This window comes from Culex quinquefasciatus, chromosome 3 (assembly GCF_015732765.1).
Source record: "Culex quinquefasciatus strain JHB chromosome 3, VPISU_Cqui_1.0_pri_paternal, whole genome shotgun sequence".
Lineage (NCBI taxonomy): Eukaryota > Metazoa > Arthropoda > Insecta > Diptera > Culicidae > Culex > Culex quinquefasciatus.
Window position 1 is genome coordinate 151,632,273 of NC_051863.1, and position 20,128 is coordinate 151,652,400.

Sequence of the window (20,128 nt, forward strand, 5' to 3'; positions counted from 1 at the left end):
CCTGTGTGGACGCTCAGTCCTGTGTTTTCGTGTTATTTTCCGTCTCTTTTGTGTCGCTGTTCGAGTGCATGGGGTGATTGGTCATTATAATTAAATAATGGCATCAGTAGTGCGGTGCCTGTGTGGACGCTCAGTCCTGTTTTTTCGTGTTATTTTCCGTCTCTTTTGTGTCGCTGTTCGAGTGCATGGGGTGATTGGTCATTATAATTAAATAATGGCATCAGTAGTGCGGTGCCTGTGTGGACGCTCAGTCCTGTTTTTCGTGTTATTTTCCGTCTCTTTTGTGTCGCTGTTCGAGTGCATGGGGTGATTGGTCATTATAATTAAATAATGGCATCAGTAGTGCGGTGCCTGTGTGGACGCTCAGTCCTGTTTTTTCGTGTTATTTTCCGTCTCTTTTGTGTCGCTGTTCGAGTGCATGGGGTGATTGGTCATTATAATTAAATAATGGCATCAGTAGTGCGGTGCCTGTGTGGACGCGCAGTCCTGTTTTTCGTGTTATTTTCCGTCTCTTTTGTGTCGCTGTTCGAGTGCATGGGGTGATTGGTCATTATAATTAAATAATGGCATCAGTAGTGCGGTGCCTGTGTGGACGCGCAGTCCTGTTTTTCGTGTTATTTTCCGTCTCTTTTGTGTCGCTGTTCGAGTGCATGGGGTGATTGGTCATTATAATTAAATAATGGCATCAGTAGTGCGGTGCCTGTGTGGACGCTCAGTCCTGTTTTTCGTGTTATTTTCCGTCTCTTTTGTGTCGCTGTTCGAGTGCATGGGGTGATTGGTCATTATAATTAAATAATGGCATCAGTAGTGCGGTGCCTGTGTGGACGCTCAGTCCTGTTTTTTCGTGTTATTTTCCGTCTCTTTTGTGTCGCTGTTCGAGTGCATGGGGTGATTGGTCATTATAATTAAATAATGGCATCAGTAGTGCGGTGCCTGTGTGGACGCTCAGTCCTGTTTTTTCGTGTTATTTTCCGTCTCTTTTGTGTCGCTGTTCGAGTGCATGGGGTGATTGGTCATTATAATTAAATAATGGCATCAGTAGTGCGGTGCCTGTGTGGACGCTCAGTCCTGTTTTTTCGTGTTATTTTCCGTCTCTTTTGTGTCGCTGTTCGAGTGCATGGGGTGATTGGTCATTATAATTAAATAATGGCATCAGTAGTGCGGTGCCTGTGTGGACGCTCAGTCCTGTTTTTCGTGTTATTTTCCGTCTCTTTTGTGTCGCTGTTCGAGTGCATGGGGTGATTGGTCATTATAATTAAATAATGGCATCAGTAGTGCGGTGCCTGTGTGGACGCTCAGTCCTGTTTTTCGTGTTATTTTCCGTCTCTTTTGTGTCGCTGTTCGAGTGCATGGGGTGATTGGTCATTATAATTAAATAATGGCATCAGTAGTGCGGTGCCTGTGTGGACGCTCAGTCCTGTTTTTCGTGTTATTTTCCGTCTCTTTTGTGTCGCTGTTCGAGTGCATGGGGTGATTGGTCATTATAATTAAATAATGGCATCAGTAGTGCGGTGCCTGTGTGGACGCTCAGTCCTGTTTTTCGTGTTATTTTCCGTCTCTTTTGTGTCGCTGTTCGAGTGCATGGGGTGATTGGTCATTATAATTAAATAATGGCATCAGTAGTGCGGTGCCTGTGTGGACGCTCAGTCCTGTTTTTCGTGTTATTTTCCGTCTCTTTTGTGTCGCTGTTCGAGTGCATGGGGTGATTGGTCATTATAATTAAATAATGGCATCAGTAGTGCGGTGCCTGTGTGGACGCTCAGTCCTGTTTTTCGTGTTATTTTCCGTCTCTTTTGTGTCGCTGTTCGAGTGCATGGGGTGATTGGTCATTATAATTAAATAATGGCATCAGTAGTGCGGTGCCTGTGTGGACGCTCAGTCCTGTTTTTGTGTTATTTTCCGTCTCTTTTGTGTCGCTGTTCGAGTGCATGGGGTGATTGGTCATTATAATTAAATAATGGCATCAGTAGTGCGGTGCCTGTGTGGACGCGCAGTCCTGTTTTTCGTGTTATTTTCCGTCTCTTTTGTGTCGCTGTTCGAGTGCATGGGGTGATTGGTCATTATAATTAAATAATGGCATCAGTAGTGCGGTGCCTGTGTGGACGCTCAGTCCTGTTTTTTGTGTTATTTTCCGTCTCTTTTGTGTCGCTGTTCGAGTGCATGGGGTGATTGGTCATTATAATTAAATAATGGCATCAGTAGTGCGGTGCCTGTGTGGACGCTCAGTCCTGTTTTTCGTGTTATTTTCCGTCTCTTTTGTGTCGCTGTTCGAGTGCATGGGGTGATTGGTCATTATAATTAAATAATGGCATCAGTAGTGCGGTGCCTGTGTGGACGCTCAGTCCTGTTTTTTCGTGTTATTTTCCGTCTCTTTTGTGTCGCTGTTCGAGTGCATGGGGTGATTGGTCATTATAATTAAATAATGGCATCAGTAGTGCGGTGCCTGTGTGGACGCTCAGTCCTGTTTTTTGTGTTATTTTCCGTCTCTTTTGTGTCGCTGTTCGAGTGCATGGGGTGATTGGTCATTATAATTAAATAATGGCATCAGTAGTGCGGTGCCTGTGTGGACGCTCAGTCCTGTTTTTTCGTGTTATTTTCCGTCTCTTTTGTGTCGCTGTTCGAGTGCATGGGGTGATTGGTCATTATAATTAAATAATGGCATCAGTAGTGCGGTGCCTGTGTGGACGCGCAGTCCTGTTTTTCGTGTTATTTTCCGTCTCTTTTGTGTCGCTGTTCGAGTGCATGGGGTGATTGGTCATTATAATTAAATAATGGCATCAGTAGTGCGGTGCCTGTGTGGACGCGCAGTCCTGTTTTTTGTGTTATTTTCCGTCTCTTTTGTGTCGCTGTTCGAGTGCATGGGGTGATTGGTCATTATAATTAAATAATGGCATCAGTAGTGCGGTGCCTGTGTGGACGCGCAGTCCTGTTTTTTGTGTTATTTTCCGTCTCTTTTGTGTCGCTGTTCGAGTGCATGGGGTGATTGGTCATTATAATTAAATAATGGCATCAGTAGTGCGGTGCCTGTGTGGACGCTCAGTCCTGTTTTTCGTGTTATTTTCCGTCTCTTTTGTGTCGCTGTTCGAGTGCATGGGGTGATTGGTCATTATAATTAAATAATGGCATCAGTAGTGCGGTGCCTGTGTGGACGCTCAGTCCTGTTTTTCGTGTTATTTTCCGTCTCTTTTGTGTCGCTGTTCGAGTGCATGGGGTGATTGGTCATTATAATTAAATAATGGCATCAGTAGTGCGGTGCCTGTGTGGACGCTCAGTCCTGTTTTTCGTGTTATTTTCCGTCTCTTTTGTGTCGCTGTTCGAGTGCATGGGGTGATTGGTCATTATAATTAAATAATGGCATCAGTAGTGCGGTGCCTGTGTGGACGCTCAGTCCTGTTTTTGTGTTATTTTCCGTCTCTTTTGTGTCGCTGTTCGAGTGCATGGGGTGATTGGTCATTATAATTAAATAATGGCATCAGTAGTGCGGTGCCTGTGTGGACGCGCAGTCCTGTTTTTCGTGTTATTTTCCGTCTCTTTTGTGTCGCTGTTCGAGTGCATGGGGTGATTGGTCATTATAATTAAATAATGGCATCAGTAGTGCGGTGCCTGTGTGGACGCTCAGTCCTGTTTTTCGTGTTATTTTCCGTCTCTTTTGTGTCGCTGTTCGAGTGCATGGGGTGATTGGTCATTATAATTAAATAATGGCATCAGTAGTGCGGTGCCTGTGTGGACGCTCAGTCCTGTTTTTCGTGTTATTTTCCGTCTCTTTTGTGTCGCTGTTCGAGTGCATGGGGTGATTGGTCATTATAATTAAATAATGGCATCAGTAGTGCGGTGCCTGTGTGGACGCTCAGTCCTGTTTTTTCGTGTTATTTTCCGTCTCTTTTGTGTCGCTGTTCGAGTGCATGGGGTGATTGGTCATTATAATTAAATAATGGCATCAGTAGTGCGGTGCCTGTGTGGACGCTCAGTCCTGTTTTTCGTGTTATTTTCCGTCTCTTTTGTGTCGCTGTTCGAGTGCATGGGGTGATTGGTCATTATAATTAAATAATGGCATCAGTAGTGCGGTGCCTGTGTGGACGCTCAGTCCTGTTTTTTCGTGTTATTTTCCGTCTCTTTTGTGTCGCTGTTCGAGTGCATGGGGTGATTGGTCATTATAATTAAATAATGGCATCAGTAGTGCGGTGCCTGTGTGGACGCTCAGTCCTGTTTTTGTGTTATTTTCCGTCTCTTTTGTGTCGCTGTTCGAGTGCATGGGGTGATTGGTCATTATAATTAAATAATGGCATCAGTAGTGCGGTGCCTGTGTGGACGCTCAGTCCTGTTTTTTTCGTGTTATTTTCCGTCTCTTTTGTGTCGCTGTTCGAGTGCATGGGGTGATTGGTCATTATAATTAAATAATGGCATCAGTAGTGCGGTGCCTGTGTGGACGCTCAGTCCTGTTTTTTTCGTGTTATTTTCCGTCTCTTTTGTGTCGCTGTTCGAGTGCATGGGGTGATTGGTCATTATAATTAAATAATGGCATCAGTAGTGCGGTGCCTGTGTGGACGCGCAGTCCTGTTTTTCGTGTTATTTTCCGTCTCTTTTGTGTCGCTGTTCGAGTGCATGGGGTGATTGGTCATTATAATTAAATAATGGCATCAGTAGTGCGGTGCCTGTGTGGACGCTCAGTCCTGTTTTTTTCGTGTTATTTTCCGTCTCTTTTGTGTCGCTGTTCGAGTGCATGGGGTGATTGGTCATTATAATTAAATAATGGCATCAGTAGTGCGGTGCCTGTGTGGACGCTCAGTCCTGTTTTTTCGTGTTATTTTCCGTCTCTTTTGTGTCGCTGTTCGAGTGCATGGGGTGATTGGTCATTATAATTAAATAATGGCATCAGTAGTGCGGTGCCTATGTGGACGCTCAGTCCTGTTTTTTTCGTGTTATTTTCCGTCTCTTTTGTGTCGCTGTTCGAGTGCATGGGGTGATTGGTCATTATAATTAAATAATGGTATCAGTAGTGCGGTGCCTGTGTGGACGCTCAGTCCTGTTTTTCGTGTTATTTTCCGTCTCTTTTGTGTCGCTTTTGGTGTACATGGGGTGATTGGATTTCTTCTTCTTCTTTTTTCATTTATTTTTTGTTCGCGCGTTCGTTGGCCGATGAATTTTATTTTTGTTCTCTTTATATAGTTTTCGATAGAAACGATCCGATTTTTGTTTTTTGAGACAAGCAAGTCGTATTGCTGGATTAAGTCCTTTCCATATCATCGAGGATCGAAAGGCACGTCGACGGATATGTTTTAAGGCTTATGATATAAAATAATTTTAATGAATGAAGCCCTTCCTACATCATCGTTGATCGGAAGGCACGCCGATGGAGAATTTCTGGAGATTCGCGGTCGAATTAATACTATATTTAAATCCCTAGATAGGTATCTTTCCGCAGCCGGCTGCCTAAGATTTTTAAAATTTCAACCGATAAACAAATTGCTCATGGTCGCATCACCTACCACAGTGAATCCTGACCTCATACCCATCTTACTAACCCCTCAAAACTCATGTGATACTTTGTCGGAGACGCAGTCGATTTGGCGGTCCCATCACTCAAGTATCGGCTAACATTCCCATCCACTTCCCCGTGTCTTACCACTGGTCGTGGCCGGCGTCGGTATTGATCAGCACGATAGGGACCTTTGAAAATTGCGAAGGGGTGATGATTGGTTCCTACTTTTCATCTGTGGTCCACGGAGCAATGTTTGGGGGTCCTGGTCAATAACGAAGTAGCAGCTACGGGTAGACACCAATGCTATGCTATGCTAATTCTGAAAACTTTAAAATGTTAGTTAATTATAGTTAAGAAAATTTTGATTAAAGTAATTATTTTATACTTCTAAAAGTGTCAGATTTTCTCAATGAACATGATTTTGAATCGGAAAACCGAATGCCTTTTGCAGATTCTTTGGACAATTTTCCATTAGTAGAAGGTTAAATAAGTTTGTAAATAATAAATAAAATGTGTTTTTGAAACACAACAAAAAAAAAAATCCCAAAATTTATAGGCAATTTCAGTTGAACAAATTTCATGTAAAATGTGAAAACTTGTGATTCGTGCTTCGAATTCAGTATTAAATGCAATATTCATCGATAATTGTACAAACAAAACTAGTTTTAACAAATTTCAGGCAAAATTCCGACTTTTTAACAATTTTACTTAAAATTTATTTGTATTTTGTTAAAAAGCTTAGTTAACTAAACATAAACATAGTTTTTTTTTCTTAAAAACTATATCAGCTACTCTAGTGATGGTACATTTTACAAGAAAAACTATGATTATCAAAGTCACCCCGGAATTTACTAAGATTTTTTAACGTAACTTTTTTAAAATACTATTGAAAAAACTTTTTTTACAAAATAGTGTATAGACTTTGTGTGGCCTACCCCAGTACATGTTTTAAAAATAATAATCATGAGCAAAACCTTAACTGTTGGAAAATATTCCAAAAACAAATTGAAATCCTATCAAAGTCTCCCCGGTTTACGGTACCTTGAAAAAAGTAAGTTTCAGCACTTCCAAAGAACGAAAGAGAGTATCTTCAAAACGGAATTTAAAAAATTTGCTTTGTAGTCGTTTCAAACTTCACTCCTCACCCTATATTTAATTATGTGCTGCAAAACGTCACCTCGATCAAGTACTTTTTCTCCTCAATATCATGTTTGAAATCTGATTTTATTCAAATTAAGTTATTTTTCCACTATACCTCCAAGAATATAGTATATAATAGTGATGTGAAATTTTCCCAACAAATTTGCTCATATTCCCCGTGCTCGTTAGTCCAATTTACTATCAACTAAAGTGAAGGTTTTACCTTAACCTGGTTAGTTTAGCTTTGCGGTAAACACTTTCGCATAGTTTACTTTTGATCTCGGCGACGTTTGCCGCTGATGGTGGTGCTGTTGATGCAGCTATCAAATGGCCGAGATATCGATATGCTTTCTATTTGTGTTGGCCTTTGCAAAACTGAACCAGCCGAGGGATCATTGAGGGAAGCAGACACATAAACGCAGAATAAAAAGAGCTTCCCGCGAAAGTGTCGAGGAAAACAATCATAATTGAGAGGAAAACTGTAAAATAGGTTTACGATTGATAGAGTCTAGGGAAAGTGTGGGTTATCACTAGATAAAAGGTTGACGGTCGTTCATTGGATTTAAATGTGATATTTGCCATTCGTGGAAGCGCCTTTATAGAATTTATGCTTATTTACAGACGTTGGCGACAAACGGCCGTTCTTCGTGGGCAGTCGGTACGGTCGGTCGCACATATACGGTGCCAAGGACATTCGCCAGGTCAATGTGGTCCCCCGGAATGATCGTTTCTTCCTGGGATCACGTTACGGCAAAAGATCGGACGCGCTGACCAAGGAGATCGAAACGGACAACAACAACGGTTCGGCGGAGTTGACCTACCTGGCCTGCATGCACACCGGAGTGTCAATCTGTACCGGTGCTTTGGGTAACAAGTTCGAAAATATTACTTTCAATTCAACTTGTCCTAATAGCTTTTCTAATTGCAGCAAGGAGCGCGATCCCAGCGGATCGGCAATCCAGCAATACGCCGCCAACAACCTGGACTCGTCGAATTAAGCAATTAATGAAGTGCAGTGTGCAGGCAGGAGACTCGCCCACCAAGTCCAATTATATACCAAAAGAACCACACTAACCATCACACGACGATGCTATCAGACTAGACCCACCCTCACGCCGGCTGCTTACAAAAAAAAAAAAAAAAACAATGGAAAATTTAAAAAAAAATATGGAGAGACACCTTGACTTTACGTTTGAGCCTTCATGATTTGCGTCTCTGACTAAAACAAGAATCACGCATTTTTGGCTCCACTTGCTGAACAGAAATCCATAAATGTTTGAAGTTTCACCCTAATTGGTTCACGCTTTTTGTTCATCTCGAAAAACTTCAAACGACACCAGGCTGGGAGATTTCTGTTGAGCGAATTCGATGCCAAAAAGCCGCTTAAATCTTGCGTCTAGTTTAAGGAGAAAAAACGACGTTTCAACAAACTGTGAAAGTGCACCGAATGAAGGCGTACGCGACTAAGCATCTCGACTGTTTGTTTGCTATCGTGATGATCTCTATATATGAACGTTTATGTATATTTGATATTTTTGAAAATTGTTGCAAATAAAACAAAAGAGCAAAACACAAACACGGAAGCTACAAGCACTATACACTAAGAGTTGAATGGCCCCCCCTTAACTTAATTGAAACAAATGTATAAAAGGTTTTAAAGCAAAGCACATCTACCTTCGTGTGTTATTGGCACTGTTCTTGTAAAGGAAAAAGCACACCAGGAACAAACAAGTATGCAATGTAAATAAAGTTTGCGCTTTAAGCTCGATTCACGGTGGGTTTGTTTTATTAAAGAGCATATTTTTCAACAAGAACGCGCTTGATTTCTGATTTTTAATTCGTGGGTCATCATTTCTCTAGGGGACCATCCATAAACAAGGTGGACACTTTTTTTGGAAATCACAACCTCCTCCCTCTGGCGGACCTATGTCCTTACAAAAAAAAAAATCTTTTTGAAAAAACTCGAGTGAAAAAAAAAATAATTATAATGAGTTTTATAAGTTTGACACATTTTATTTGTTTTATAAGTTTGATAATTTGCCTCTGTTGCTATCGAAATCAATATAAATATAATAAGGCCGTTACAAAAAAAAAAAAAAAAATAATCACATTATTCGCTCTACAGCATTGCCTTGGCGTTCTCGATTGCGAGATTCCTACTCAAAACTAGGTGTCCGAAGGTTTGGTTGCTGAGGCAACTGCAAACTTCTTTTTACACCTTAGCTTCCATCCACCCCGGGATTCGAACTGACGACCTTTGGATTGTGTGTCCAACTGCCTACCAGCGACTCCACCGAGGCAGGACTTAGGGAGACGACTCCTATAAACCTGGATTGAGCTAACGACCTAACCCTCTAGGTTAGACCGGAGCCAACATTTACTTCCCCATCCGACGGAAGGCGTGGTCAGACAAATCTCGTCTCGAAAAATGCTACCGGGACCGAAGCCGACTGGGTGAGAGGCAACCACCCTTACCCCTACACCACGATTTCCGGTTTTCAAAATTTATGTCACCCCCTCCTTTTAAAATTGGTCTGAAAAATCAGAAGGCAAAAACGCTATTTTTCCAAAAAACTTCAAAACTCGATTTCACAGCAGGCTAATGTCAAAAAAGAAAAAAAAAAACATTTCGAGTGAAAAAAGTTATAATTATTATGAATTTTATAAGTTTGATAAGTTAAATAAGTTAAATTAACAAACAAGTTAAATAAATTTTATCAGTTTTGTAATTTCGTTAAATTCGTTTTATAAGTTCGAAAAGTTTGATAAATTTGATAGATAAGTTAATTTTGATAAATTTAATGGATTCGATAAATTTGATGAATTTGTTAAATTTGATGTGTCTGATAAGTTGATAATTCTGAGAAGTTTGATAAATATGATTAATTTTTTTTTTAGTTTTATTATAGAGACATTACACCATTGTGCATTCATCTCTTCAAGGTGGATAGTGGAAGAGGAAAGATTACAGAGTTTTAAATCACTTGTCTGGCTATATTTCAATAATTGTTACCATGCCTTTTTTCTAAAGATTTCTGTCTATGTTTCAAATATTTAGCGGAAAATTTTGATCTTAAATTATCAAGTTCTTCAATTTTATCTTCGTCCCCTTCCTCCAGGGATTTAACAGTTATCTCATAACACTTATTCCTATAATATTTTGCTTTTATGACATCTTCGTCTTCTTCATCTGTTGTTTCTTCTTCAGCCATCTCTCTTCGTTTTGTTGTCAATTCGTCATCCGCGTCCAAATATGCTTGTAAGCGCTTCCGGGTTTTGCGAGTGTGCGGAAACCGGTTCCAGGTTACCCGGAAGTGGCCACTAACACTCCAGAGTGGTTTTGGCAATCGTGCATTGTGTTTTTAGTAAGTTTTATGGATCAATTTCAACTATCATGAGAGTATTGGTATCACATATAAGTTAAAAACAGTAAATTATGAACTTTTCGGATGTTCCGGATTTCCGGAACCGGTAGGTCACCTGGCCCTGATATTAATATTTGTGGTCAAAGTACAGGTATATACCTGTCGAATGCAACCCGGAGCATCCTGATTGGTTGAAATTTACCGGAGATACAGGTCGTCAAAGTTGGGGTCTCAAAAAGGCCTTTTTTCGGTTGTAGCCGATTCCCGGTGACCACAGTGACCAAATCCGGTTTTCCAGGTCGGTATCGGAAAGGGGACGTTCTAAGCTTTCATTTGTGACCAAAAAAACCGGAATCGGTCAAAAACTGGATTTTTGTCGATTTTTTAAAGTTTGGGGTCGAAAAGGACCCCAATACCTTATGTGTGATTTTTTTTAATACCAAGGGAAGGTTAAAAAGCACGGTCTCGAATCCATCGTTGTCTTCTTCGTCAATTTGACTTGTTTTCTTTGGATGTTGGTCTGGTTTACTGTTGTTGCTTTTACTGCTGCTGCTGCTACTTGACTCAGGTTCAATCGGTGGTGTACTGCATTTTTGGTTCACCTTTTTAGTTGAATCCGCACATTTTTTGTTCTTTGCTTTGAGTTTGCAAAGCGATTTTTTGCCTATAATCGTCACTGTTGCAGCAGCATTGTTTACAGTGATTGATTTCGGCGTTGGCTGTTTCAGCAACATCCGCAGGGTCCGAACTCCATTTGGGATTCTTGGGAAGAAGTTAATCCAGCGGTCGTTGGCGATGGTCAAAATTTCGCCGTATTTTTTTTTTTTTTTTTTTTCCCGAACTGTCATTTACCCGAAAATCATTTCCCCGAACAATCCATTTCCCCGAATGGCCACATCCCCGAATTGCGACTTCTCCTAAAAACCATTTTCCCGAATGGCCACTTCCCCTAATTTTCCACATCCCCGAAAATCATTTTCCCGAATGACCATATCCCCGAACGACCATTTCCCCGAACGCCACTTCCCGAACGGTCAGGCGGGTATGCCCGTTGCCCAGAACCGCGCGCGGTTCTGGACAACAGGCATACCCGCCTGACCGGGTTCGATCAATGAAGTGTCATGTTCACAATTGAAAGCTCAAAAAATTCCGAGTTTTTTACGATAGTTTTATTCCAGCTTCACTTAAATTTTGAATATTTTCCAAGTCTGTGGAGTAAAGGATTCGAATTCCGGATTCTGAGATTTAGTTACTCCAACTGCCTTTCAAAAAGAACTGACTCCACCGAATCCAACGAAAACTCCGACTATGACAAATGATGTAGAGAAGGAGAACATCTTGAGCAGAGTACATATTTCTAATGAACAAATCTAAATAGCTGCGTGCCGCTCAATACATTTGCCTATTTTTCTCATTTCGTCGCAGTCGAGCTAACTTGTCGTACGTCGATTTTTGGCCAAATTGAATTAAGAACGCCATTTTGTGTAGCCTCTGACCTACATAGATACCCAAAATTCGATTTCAATTCTGAGATATTCAATAAAAACCGAAAAATGTCGTCTCGCGCTAACTTGACACACTCTGAAAATTGATGTAAGTGCGACAACTGGTCAAAGAGATTTCAGGGCAGAACGCTTTTGACACACGTACAAGTTAGACTACCGTACACATTTGTAAATATAACTCGGGACTCCAGCAACCAAATTCAACCAAATTTCAGGACAATGCACAGAATGGTCAACCAAATAAAATGTGATTGTTATTGTTTACATAGTGACTCTATTTTTCGTTAATTAAAGGTCAAAAACTAACACGCTTTTTTTCGGAACGTCAAAAAGCGACAAACGACAAGATAGCACGACAGCGTCGATTTGATACATTGATCATTTCGCTTTTTTGCATTTAGGGGAAATATACCCATTTTAATCACACTAAGCCGTTCGACCAATTCTCATCACTTTTGCCGTTTTCCGCTATTAAATCAACATTTTCAGATGTATCAACAATGGAGGGTTGCTTGCTCACTTTTATTTGAGCTATCTATTACTTTGGAACAGTCAAAAACACTTCATGAAAGCTGTAATTCATGATCAAAGTGCTAATAGGCCGATAATATAAATAGGCTGAGAAAGGGTATAGTTCCCTAGTTGAAAATCAAAATACAGTCCAAGCTCGGTTATCCAAAGGCCTTGTCAAAGTTCACTTCGGTAAAAACCCTAAACTACTCTAAAGTGATTTAGTAAATTTAAACCCAAAATGGCGGTGATGAAATATAAAAAAAATGCATTTTTTAATTCAATAATTAACTAATTAATCTAGAACAAACTGATTCCTGCGCATTGATTCGTCGCTTAAAGATATCGTTGCTGTGCAATCCTTACCACGTGGATACCGTTTTGGAAATGTGCTTTGCTGAAAATTGCCCATACAAAAAAATCTTTTTTATTGAACTTGGATAATCTCAAAAACCCGCTTTCTTGAAGTTTCCGCGTAGTTTATGAATGGCCTACGGTTATTTGTAATTTCTATTTTTCATATTTAAAACCACACGTAGGAGAATTTAATATTAAGTTTATATCTAAGTTAGTATCATTCGGGAAAACTCAACTTTTGGGGAAATAACCATTCGGGTATATGTAAATTCGGGAAAACCACAGTTCGGCAAAATGGTCATTCAGGTAAATGACATTCGGGGATGTGGAATTTTCGGGAAAATGATTTTCGGGGATGTGGAAATTTCGGGAAAATGATTTTCGGGGATGTGGAAATTTCGGGAAAATGATTTTCGGGGAAATGGCACTTTCGGGGAAATGATTTTCGGGAATGTGGAATTTTCGGGGAAATGATTTTCGGGGATATGGGATTCGGGAAAGTGGGATTCGGGAATAAGGGATAAAACCCTCTACTTTGTTGATACATCTGAAAATGTTGATTTAATAGCGGAAAACGGCAAAAGTGATGAGAATTGGTCAAACAGCTTAGAGTGATTAAAATGGGTATATTTCCCCTACCAGAGGTTTGTCGATGACGGACGAGGCCATTGCTGAGTCGGCGAACTGCAGCACGGCTATTTTTCTTCTATTGCATAATTGCAATGCTCGCAAGTTTTCTTGGTTTACTTGGAGGTCTGCGAGGAATTTTTTTACAAGCTTCGGGCTTGGTTGGGTTTGGAGTTGACAAAAATCCAGAACCACACTGTTTTTGTCTACGGTGCACATTTTAAAAAAAGCGGCGACGCGCACACAAACTGCGGACTGGCGTTGATAATGCGACTTGTAAGGTCGGCAGTTACTTTGCAACTGATATGATTAATTTGATTAGTTGAATAAATTTGAAAGTTTGATAAGTTTGATTAGTCTAATGATAATATTTTTTGAGTGAAGTTTTAATTTACATACATTTGATAACATATGATAACATATCTATTTATCCTGAACACCGAGGGAATTGCCTCAAAAGGCCGAAACTCAAAAGGCAGAATCTCGGAAGGCTGAAATTCAAAAGGCCGAATTTTGTCTTTTGCTCACAAAGCGTCTCAAAAGGCCAAATGTCTCGAAAGGCAGAACAATGATTCAGTAAACCAACAAACTGTTTTTTTTTGTTATTTTAAGTGAAATAAGTATATATTGAGTACATTCTTTTTATCATTACCAATCATATTGTTACCATGCATACAAGTGAGTAGAGTAGAATGAAATAAAGTATTTCAAAAGTGTTTCAGTCTTGTTGTATATTGAATTATGGTGACGATAACCTAAACTTGATAATTCACCACCAAGTAGGGTATTTTTACCACTAGTGGACCCCCTAGTAGAGCCGAAGCACATTTTTCACAAATTTTCAATATTTTAAGCACTTTTTCATAACCCTCTGTACAAAACAATGAACACTGAAGTCTTTTGAACAGTTTTGACTATGTGTTTTATCAGTTTAATTGTTTTTGAGCAGAAAAGTAGCCATTTGAAAAAAGTGCTTTTTTGCCTGTTATGGACCCCCTTTTCCTATAGGACCCCAATTTGAAAAAATATGATGCACATTTTTTCATATTAATTACATAAATAGCTGACCGAAACTAAACAATAGATTTGTTTACAGTTGCTGATAAAACCACGCATGTTTATTAAAAAAATGTTTTGTTTGTAATTTTGTAATTTGTTGTTTTATTGGTTACGATAGCCTGTTAGTATAAACTGTGCACCGGGTTCTTGTGCTTGATTTATTATTATAAAATATATTTTCAAACTGCAATTATGATGCTTCAGTTAAGTATAATTGACTATAGTTTTGATTAATCATATTTTTTTACGGCTTCAGCATTTTTGGTACTTTTCATATGAAACAGCTATCTTTATACTCACAATTGAAAAAAAAAAAATGCATTTAGGTTGATAATAACAAGCATTTATTGTATGTTTAAGAGAAACTTTTGTTTAAATACACAGTTTTCTTCATTTTTGAAGGTTTTATTAACAGGGGTCCACTTTTGGAAAAGTTTGGATTTTCGTTTTCTTATATTGGACCCCCCTAATTTTAACTCGAAAATTTGCAGTTCTTCGCTTTATTTTAGTAAAGTTCCTTAAACTTATATTATTTCGACTTGCTGAAGTTAAATAATCAGTCAAAAATGATTGGATAGTTAATTCAATCATAAAATATAAATGCAGTTTTGTTGTGAAAATGCTAGTGGCCATGTCTGATTTCAGATGTCGAACTCAAAACACTTATTTTGGTGAAAAGGACTATTCAATATCAGTCAACATTGATTTAAATGATGCTGAACATGCCAAATAAAAGATTTGTAGACAACAACTCGCTTAAAGTTGTGATTTTATTGATTTTTTCATCAAAAACCTTTCAGAGGGGTCCACTATAGAAAAGGGGTCCACTAATGGATAACGTACCCTACATAAATGAATTCACATTGTTGCAGTAAATTTCTGACTAAATTTTTTAAGTTTCTATTTATTTGTCGCAATAAGCAAATAAATAGAAACATTTAAAATGTAGTTAGCAGCAATGCTAGAAAGTTATGCCTTCTTTATTTCGAAACCAATTTTTGTTACAGAACTCAAAAAAGAAATCAATTCATTGCCTTGGCGTTCTCGATTGCGAGATTCCTACTCGAAACTAAGTGTTACATAACTATGGTTTGTAAAAATAATAATGGCAAACCGCGTCCAAAAATAAGATTCGGCCTTTTGGGATTCGGTCTTATGAGAATTCTGCCTTTCGAGTAATTCGGCCGTTTGAATGTCGGCCTTTCGGGATTTGGCCTTTTGAGATTCATCTTTTCGTAGGAGACCCACACCGAGCTATACCGACAGCCGAGGGAGAAATCGCTATTACAATTTTTAATACTAGGGGAAATTCTCGTATGTTTGGCAGGTTAAGCACTCGCTCCTAACTCCATCCAATTTGCTGATTTTCACTATTTGAACAACTAATTTTGCAAAACTTATGATAGAAACTTCTTATTAAGCTATTTATCACTCGATTTCAATTGAAAACGCTTTTAATTAGCTTTAATTGAATGTCCCCTATTTTGATTCAATAAGGCAATAGCGCAGCTTTGTTTTTGATGTTAGGGGAGAGTGGGGAGACTTGATCCCCTTTTTTTGTATCGCACATAACTATGTCAATTTCTCACAAAACTATGATCTTTCTGTATGAATTGAAAGCTTAAACATTCAACTATGTTTGGCTGATAAAGGTATTTCATCAGACAAACTCTTCGAATAAAGCCAAGCTTTTTAAAAAAATATTTTAAACCGGCATTTTCTAAATGTTGGGGGTAATTTGATCCCCCTTTCAACATTTTGAAGAAATCTTAAGCAAAATGTTTTTTATTCATTCAAACTTTTAATTTTCTATAAGATACAGCAATTTCACATTAAACCTGTACGTTTGTGTTCAAAATATAACAAGTTTAGCATGTAAAATATTTAAAAACTTAAAATTTTCTTTTTTAGACCTAAATTGAGCATGTTTACAAAAGCTGGTAGTTTTTGTTTACAAAACTTTTGAAAAATGATTCAAACTGCAGTTAGTTATGTACAACTATACTAAAGGAAACTATGTACGAAAACCCAGCCAAATTTTTTAATCTTGGGGCTGATTCCAGTGACTGTAAAAATGCAGGGATCAAGTCTCCCTTAACGCACTTTTTTAAACAATTGATTGTAAAAATAGTATGACGATAAATTTAACGTCAAATGCGTAAGGGTTTTGGAGTTGATATGTTTATCAAACAATTCATGCATAAAAAATATTTTTTTGAATAATTTTTGAGTGTTTTCTATACTTATCAAAACAAAGAAAAAAGATCTCTTGGAAGTTTTTTGCAGCACTTCTTAGAAAAATGTGTGTAACTCAATCCAAACATTTTTTAATTTTTTTCTTTGTTTTCTACAATGAGTTTTAGTCAATTTCGCACAACTTTCTAGAACAAAGCAAATTGTTTTACCCACATGCTGACGAGATACAGGCTTGGGATCAAGTCTCCCCGGGGATCAAGTCTCCCCATTCTCCCCTATGTATTTCACCTCGGGATGTCTTTGATATTTTTCAATGTGGGGTTAAAGCTAACAGATTTGTACATTTTACATTTCAATATTCCGATATTATTGATGTTGAACATGAACTAAACTATGTTGTTTTTGTTATTGTTTTTTTAAAAATATTTTTGCAATTGTTCAATACTTAGAAATGTGTCGTTGTTTTTTTAATGATAATGATTTAATGATAGAGATAAAAAAAAGTAATTTCTTTGCTGATTTGGATAGTTTGCGTCTGTTGCTACTGAAACCAATATAAATTATCAAAATATTGTGAGAATATAAAGGTTTAAAAAGCTGTCCCAATTCACCCTAGGCAGCGAATGACAAACATGTTAAAGCTGCCTGAAATAAATCAACTACCACCACCCAATTCACCCTGAGTTAACGATACAACAATAAATAGACAGTCACCAACATGTTAGCCTTAAAAAAATGAGTTGTTTAAAGACATAGCAAATATTTTTTTGAAAAAATATAACGACAATTTTATTGATTCGTAATCTTCTCCGCTACAATCACAAAACAACGAGGTGAAAGATGGTCATTGCTAAGTTTGACCAAATCAGTCCGAATAGTTAGGTCACGTTTCGATGATTCAGCTTTTAGGTAACACATTCGATCGAGTAGGATGAGATTTTCGCATAACGACTGCAATGAAAATTAAAAATATATGAATAGTATTGTGTACCGCAATATTCAATTTCAATCATACCTGCAAACAGTTTTGCAAACAAGTTAAATACTCTGCCAAATTGCTCCCTTGAGGATACTTTTCCATCCAAATCTTCAATTTTTCACGATGCTCATCGCTCCAACTCCGATCTTGCCCTTCTCTTTGAACTGTAAACCTTTCCAAAACATCCCTTGAGTTGCGATTTGTCTTATTCGTCGTTACATTTTCCCCTTGGCTCAAGATGGCCTCTACTAGGCTTCGCTCAAACATCGCTTTTCCGTGGGTTGTATGCTCCTGTTCAGTCAAATTTGCCCACCTGGCCGCAGTTTGCTGACATCCAAGTCGAAGAAATGGTCTGCCCAGGAAGTTTGGAACCTGTGCTAGGGCTTCACGAAGCTGGTCACTCAGTGGGATGTTCGAGAACGCAGTGCATTCTTCGTTTTCAGGCTTCAGTTTGTGGTAACAGCAAGGCATTATAACGAGTTTCGTTACTGGCTCGTGGGCGAGGAACATTTTGATGGCGGCGATTGAGAGGTCTGCGCATGCATGGAGTCCAATTATGGCGTAATTTTGGTCAATAATATTTTCTAACTTTGTCTCAGCTGTTTGTTTAATAAACTCAAACGATTCAGTCTCAATGAAGTGTTGGACGAACTTTACCTTACTAATAGAATTTGGAAACAGCTGGTTTTGGCGCTGAATACTAGTCCGAACACGGTATTCATCTCCTTCGATGCCCAAAACCTTGAAATGGTGCTTTTGGTTCAAATTTTGGCTCAAATATCCCTAAAAATACATTTATTAGTACTGTAGCTTATGTTTTTGACATGATCTTACCAATCCAGATCCAAAATCCAGCAAAATTTTATCCTGTGAGCAAACATCCTTTATAAGTGCTGTTAAATTGCTGATTTCGTGCATCTTTTTCGGGCCAACACCCTTCAATGTTGCTCGTGTTTCTTTGCTTTCACTAAACAGTTCATAATTAACGTATAAGCCGAAACAGCTGTTTAGAAACTGTCTAAAACTATGGCTCCAGCTTTCGTTTAGATATCCAAGTGGAATTTTGTTAAATTCATCGTTGGAGGCACTTTCCAAGTCAGCGATCCATTCAGCTGGAATTCGATCCAGAATTCCATTATGAACAAATTTGGTATTCGATTGCTCAAAAATCCAGCTATGTTGGCTTAAAAATGCTACACCTTCATTGAAATATGTGTCAAAATTGAACTCACTGTTAAACTTTATAGTCATTTTGCTTGTTTTAAATATTTTCTACCGAAAACACATCCTGGTTTTCAGTTCAAACCTGTTCAAACATAGAATAGTGTCAATGTGTATCATTCCTAGATTACGAAGTGAAGCAGTTTAATTTTATCACTGCATTGATGTGATCAAAACAAATTATGCTAGCATATGGTGCCCTCCCACTAAAATCTCATCCCACCACCCCGATACGTTCCTTCTACGTTGTTTGGGGAAGACGCTCGGAACATAAACAAAGCATAAAAGCACGTGCGCAGTCAGTGCCCTGGAACGTCTCGCTGCATGTCCGTTCCAGATCTCTGAAGCTGCAACGCTAGCACCACCAAACGCTGACTAGCTCAACCAACTTTGACAGTTACATTTGTTGTTTGTTTACCCGGCAGGACATAACATTTTGGTTGCAAAGTTGCGTCCCGTTGTGTTTTGATAAACGTTGAATAACTTCCACCGGAAAATGAGTGATTGCGTCGAAATCGATTCTTCCGAAGAGGAGGGACCAACGCAGTTTGGAAGCCGCGAGGCCGAACGGATCGGCATTTCATCGGCCTCGTCGTCCCCGCATCCGGACAGTAACCGTTCCGACACTCCGGTCAACAACAACCTGCGTCAACAATCTCCGGTGGGGTCAGCCGCGCACAACACCCGCCAGACTCGCGGTCTGAAGAAGCTCGAGACAGACCCCAAGTTTCTGGCCAATTTCAATCCGTCCACGTCGCGGCGGGAGAAACGGAAACTGACGCGCAAATCGACCCCGCAAGTCACGGAGAAAAAGCAAACCGGACTGTACACGGATCGGGGCGTGCACCGCGAAAGTGGGAAAGGTAATGGAATCGGTTTTATTTGTTGTTTGCCTGGAAAATAATCGGATATACCTGTTTCAGATATGTGCGATTGTCTGGATATGACCTGTTCCGGATGCCACTTCCCCTGTCCGTGTTGCGAAAGTTCCAAGTGCGGCACGCACTGTCGCGTTTCCCGGAAGTGGATGTACGAAACCATTGAACATGACGCCAAGGATCTAATCATCAGAAATAAGTTGATGATGAAAAGGTAAATTAAGGTCGCATTTTTGTAATATTTAATAAATAAAGTATTTTAATCAAGCTCAAATGGCTGTTTTTTTTTTTATTATTGGAGAGCATTTGTACAGTAGTTGTTCGGTAACTGGGCGCTGTAAATCAGGGCTGCCGCTTACTAGCGGACAGCTTAACCATTCGGCCAAGCCGTCACCCCCGCTAGCAACCTGCATTATCGGAATCTTCTTGGCCAACGAAGTACCTCGTTTTGAACGCTATAATCACGGGTTTCTGGAACATGTTGACAATAATGTTCGGGATCTGCTTTGGCTTGGAGTCAATGATGTTCCCAGAACCATTTTCATGGCGCCAATCTGGATTGGTTCAGCTGCTGGAAGATTTAATTGTCGAGCTTTGATCACTTTCGAGGCGCATCCGCCTCCGTAAGTGCCGCACATGGTTCCACACGGTCCTCCTGTACCGCCATTGCTAGACAATTTAACAAAATCTTCAGCAAAAAAGGTTTGTTCTAGAGGTCGTATCGAGGTGCTCCGATTTGGATGACACTTTCAGCGTTTGTTTGTTGTTCGAAAGTGTTTAGATCCGGTTGAAATAAGGGCCATATTGTAGAG

General features: G+C 39.3%; 3 protein-coding genes across 4 annotated transcripts in view; 2 read left to right on the plus strand and 1 right to left on the minus strand.

Annotated features, from left to right (window-relative positions):
• The window catches only part of LOC6041338 (RYamide neuropeptides), a 37,911-nt gene extending 29,520 nt beyond the window's left edge, over positions 1–8,391 (plus strand). Inside the window, 3 exon segments of the mRNA XM_038265485.1 lie at positions 7,241–7,462; positions 7,465–7,486; positions 7,548–8,391. Of these exon segments, the coding sequence (XP_038121413.1) occupies positions 7,241–7,462; positions 7,465–7,486; positions 7,548–7,617 (314 nt within the window). The 3' untranslated portion in view covers positions 7,618–8,391.
• An 8,590-nt stretch (positions 8,392–16,981) lies between these two features.
• On the minus strand, positions 16,982–18,556 carry LOC6041339 (protein RRNAD1). 2 transcript variants are annotated; one of them, XM_038265284.1, is made up of 3 exons: positions 18,052–18,551; positions 17,254–18,000; positions 16,982–17,189 (listed from the first exon to the last, which is right to left on the minus strand). In XM_038265284.1, exons 1-3 carry the CDS (start codon positions 18,466–18,468, stop codon positions 17,028–17,030), a joined length of 1,326 nt encoding a protein of 441 aa, XP_038121212.1. In that variant the 5' UTR covers positions 18,469–18,551; the 3' UTR covers positions 16,982–17,027. The 2 variants fall into 2 exon arrangements, with proteins under 2 accessions (XP_038121212.1, XP_038121213.1); XM_038265285.1 differs by lacking the exon at positions 16,982–17,189 and having other exon boundaries at positions 17,571–17,750; positions 17,875–18,000; positions 18,052–18,556.
• A 267-nt stretch (positions 18,557–18,823) lies between these two features.
• Positions 18,824–19,590, plus strand: LOC6041340 (ARL14 effector protein). Its single transcript, XM_001850565.2, has 2 exons — positions 18,824–19,301; positions 19,362–19,590. The coding sequence occupies exons 1-2, from the start codon at positions 18,935–18,937 to the stop codon at positions 19,532–19,534; spliced, it is 540 nt and encodes a 179-aa protein (XP_001850617.1). The 5' UTR covers positions 18,824–18,934; the 3' UTR covers positions 19,535–19,590.
• Positions 19,591–20,128: the final 538 nt, after the last annotated feature.

What these genes read in the sequence shown, in the direction of transcription:
- LOC6041340 (XM_001850565.2), top strand. Translation starts at nt 18,935, where the DNA reads ATGAGTGATTGCGTCGAAATCGATTCTTCCGAAGAGGAGGGACCAACG. An exon ending in GCACCGCGAAAGTGGGAAAG is followed by an intron (nt 19,302 to 19,361) that starts GTAATGGAATCG and finishes TACCTGTTTCAG; the next exon opens with ATATGTGCGATTGTCTGGAT.
- LOC6041339 (XM_038265284.1), bottom strand. Translation starts at nt 18,468, where the DNA reads ATGACTATAAAGTTTAACAGTGAGTTCAATTTTGACACATATTTCAAT. An exon ending in TGGATTTTGGATCTGGATTG is followed by an intron (nt 18,001 to 18,051) that starts GTAAGATCATGT and finishes ATGTATTTTTAG; the next exon opens with GGATATTTGAGCCAAAATTT. An exon ending in GTTTGCAAAACTGTTTGCAG is followed by an intron (nt 17,190 to 17,253) that starts GTATGATTGAAA and finishes TTTTCATTGCAG; the next exon opens with TCGTTATGCGAAAATCTCAT.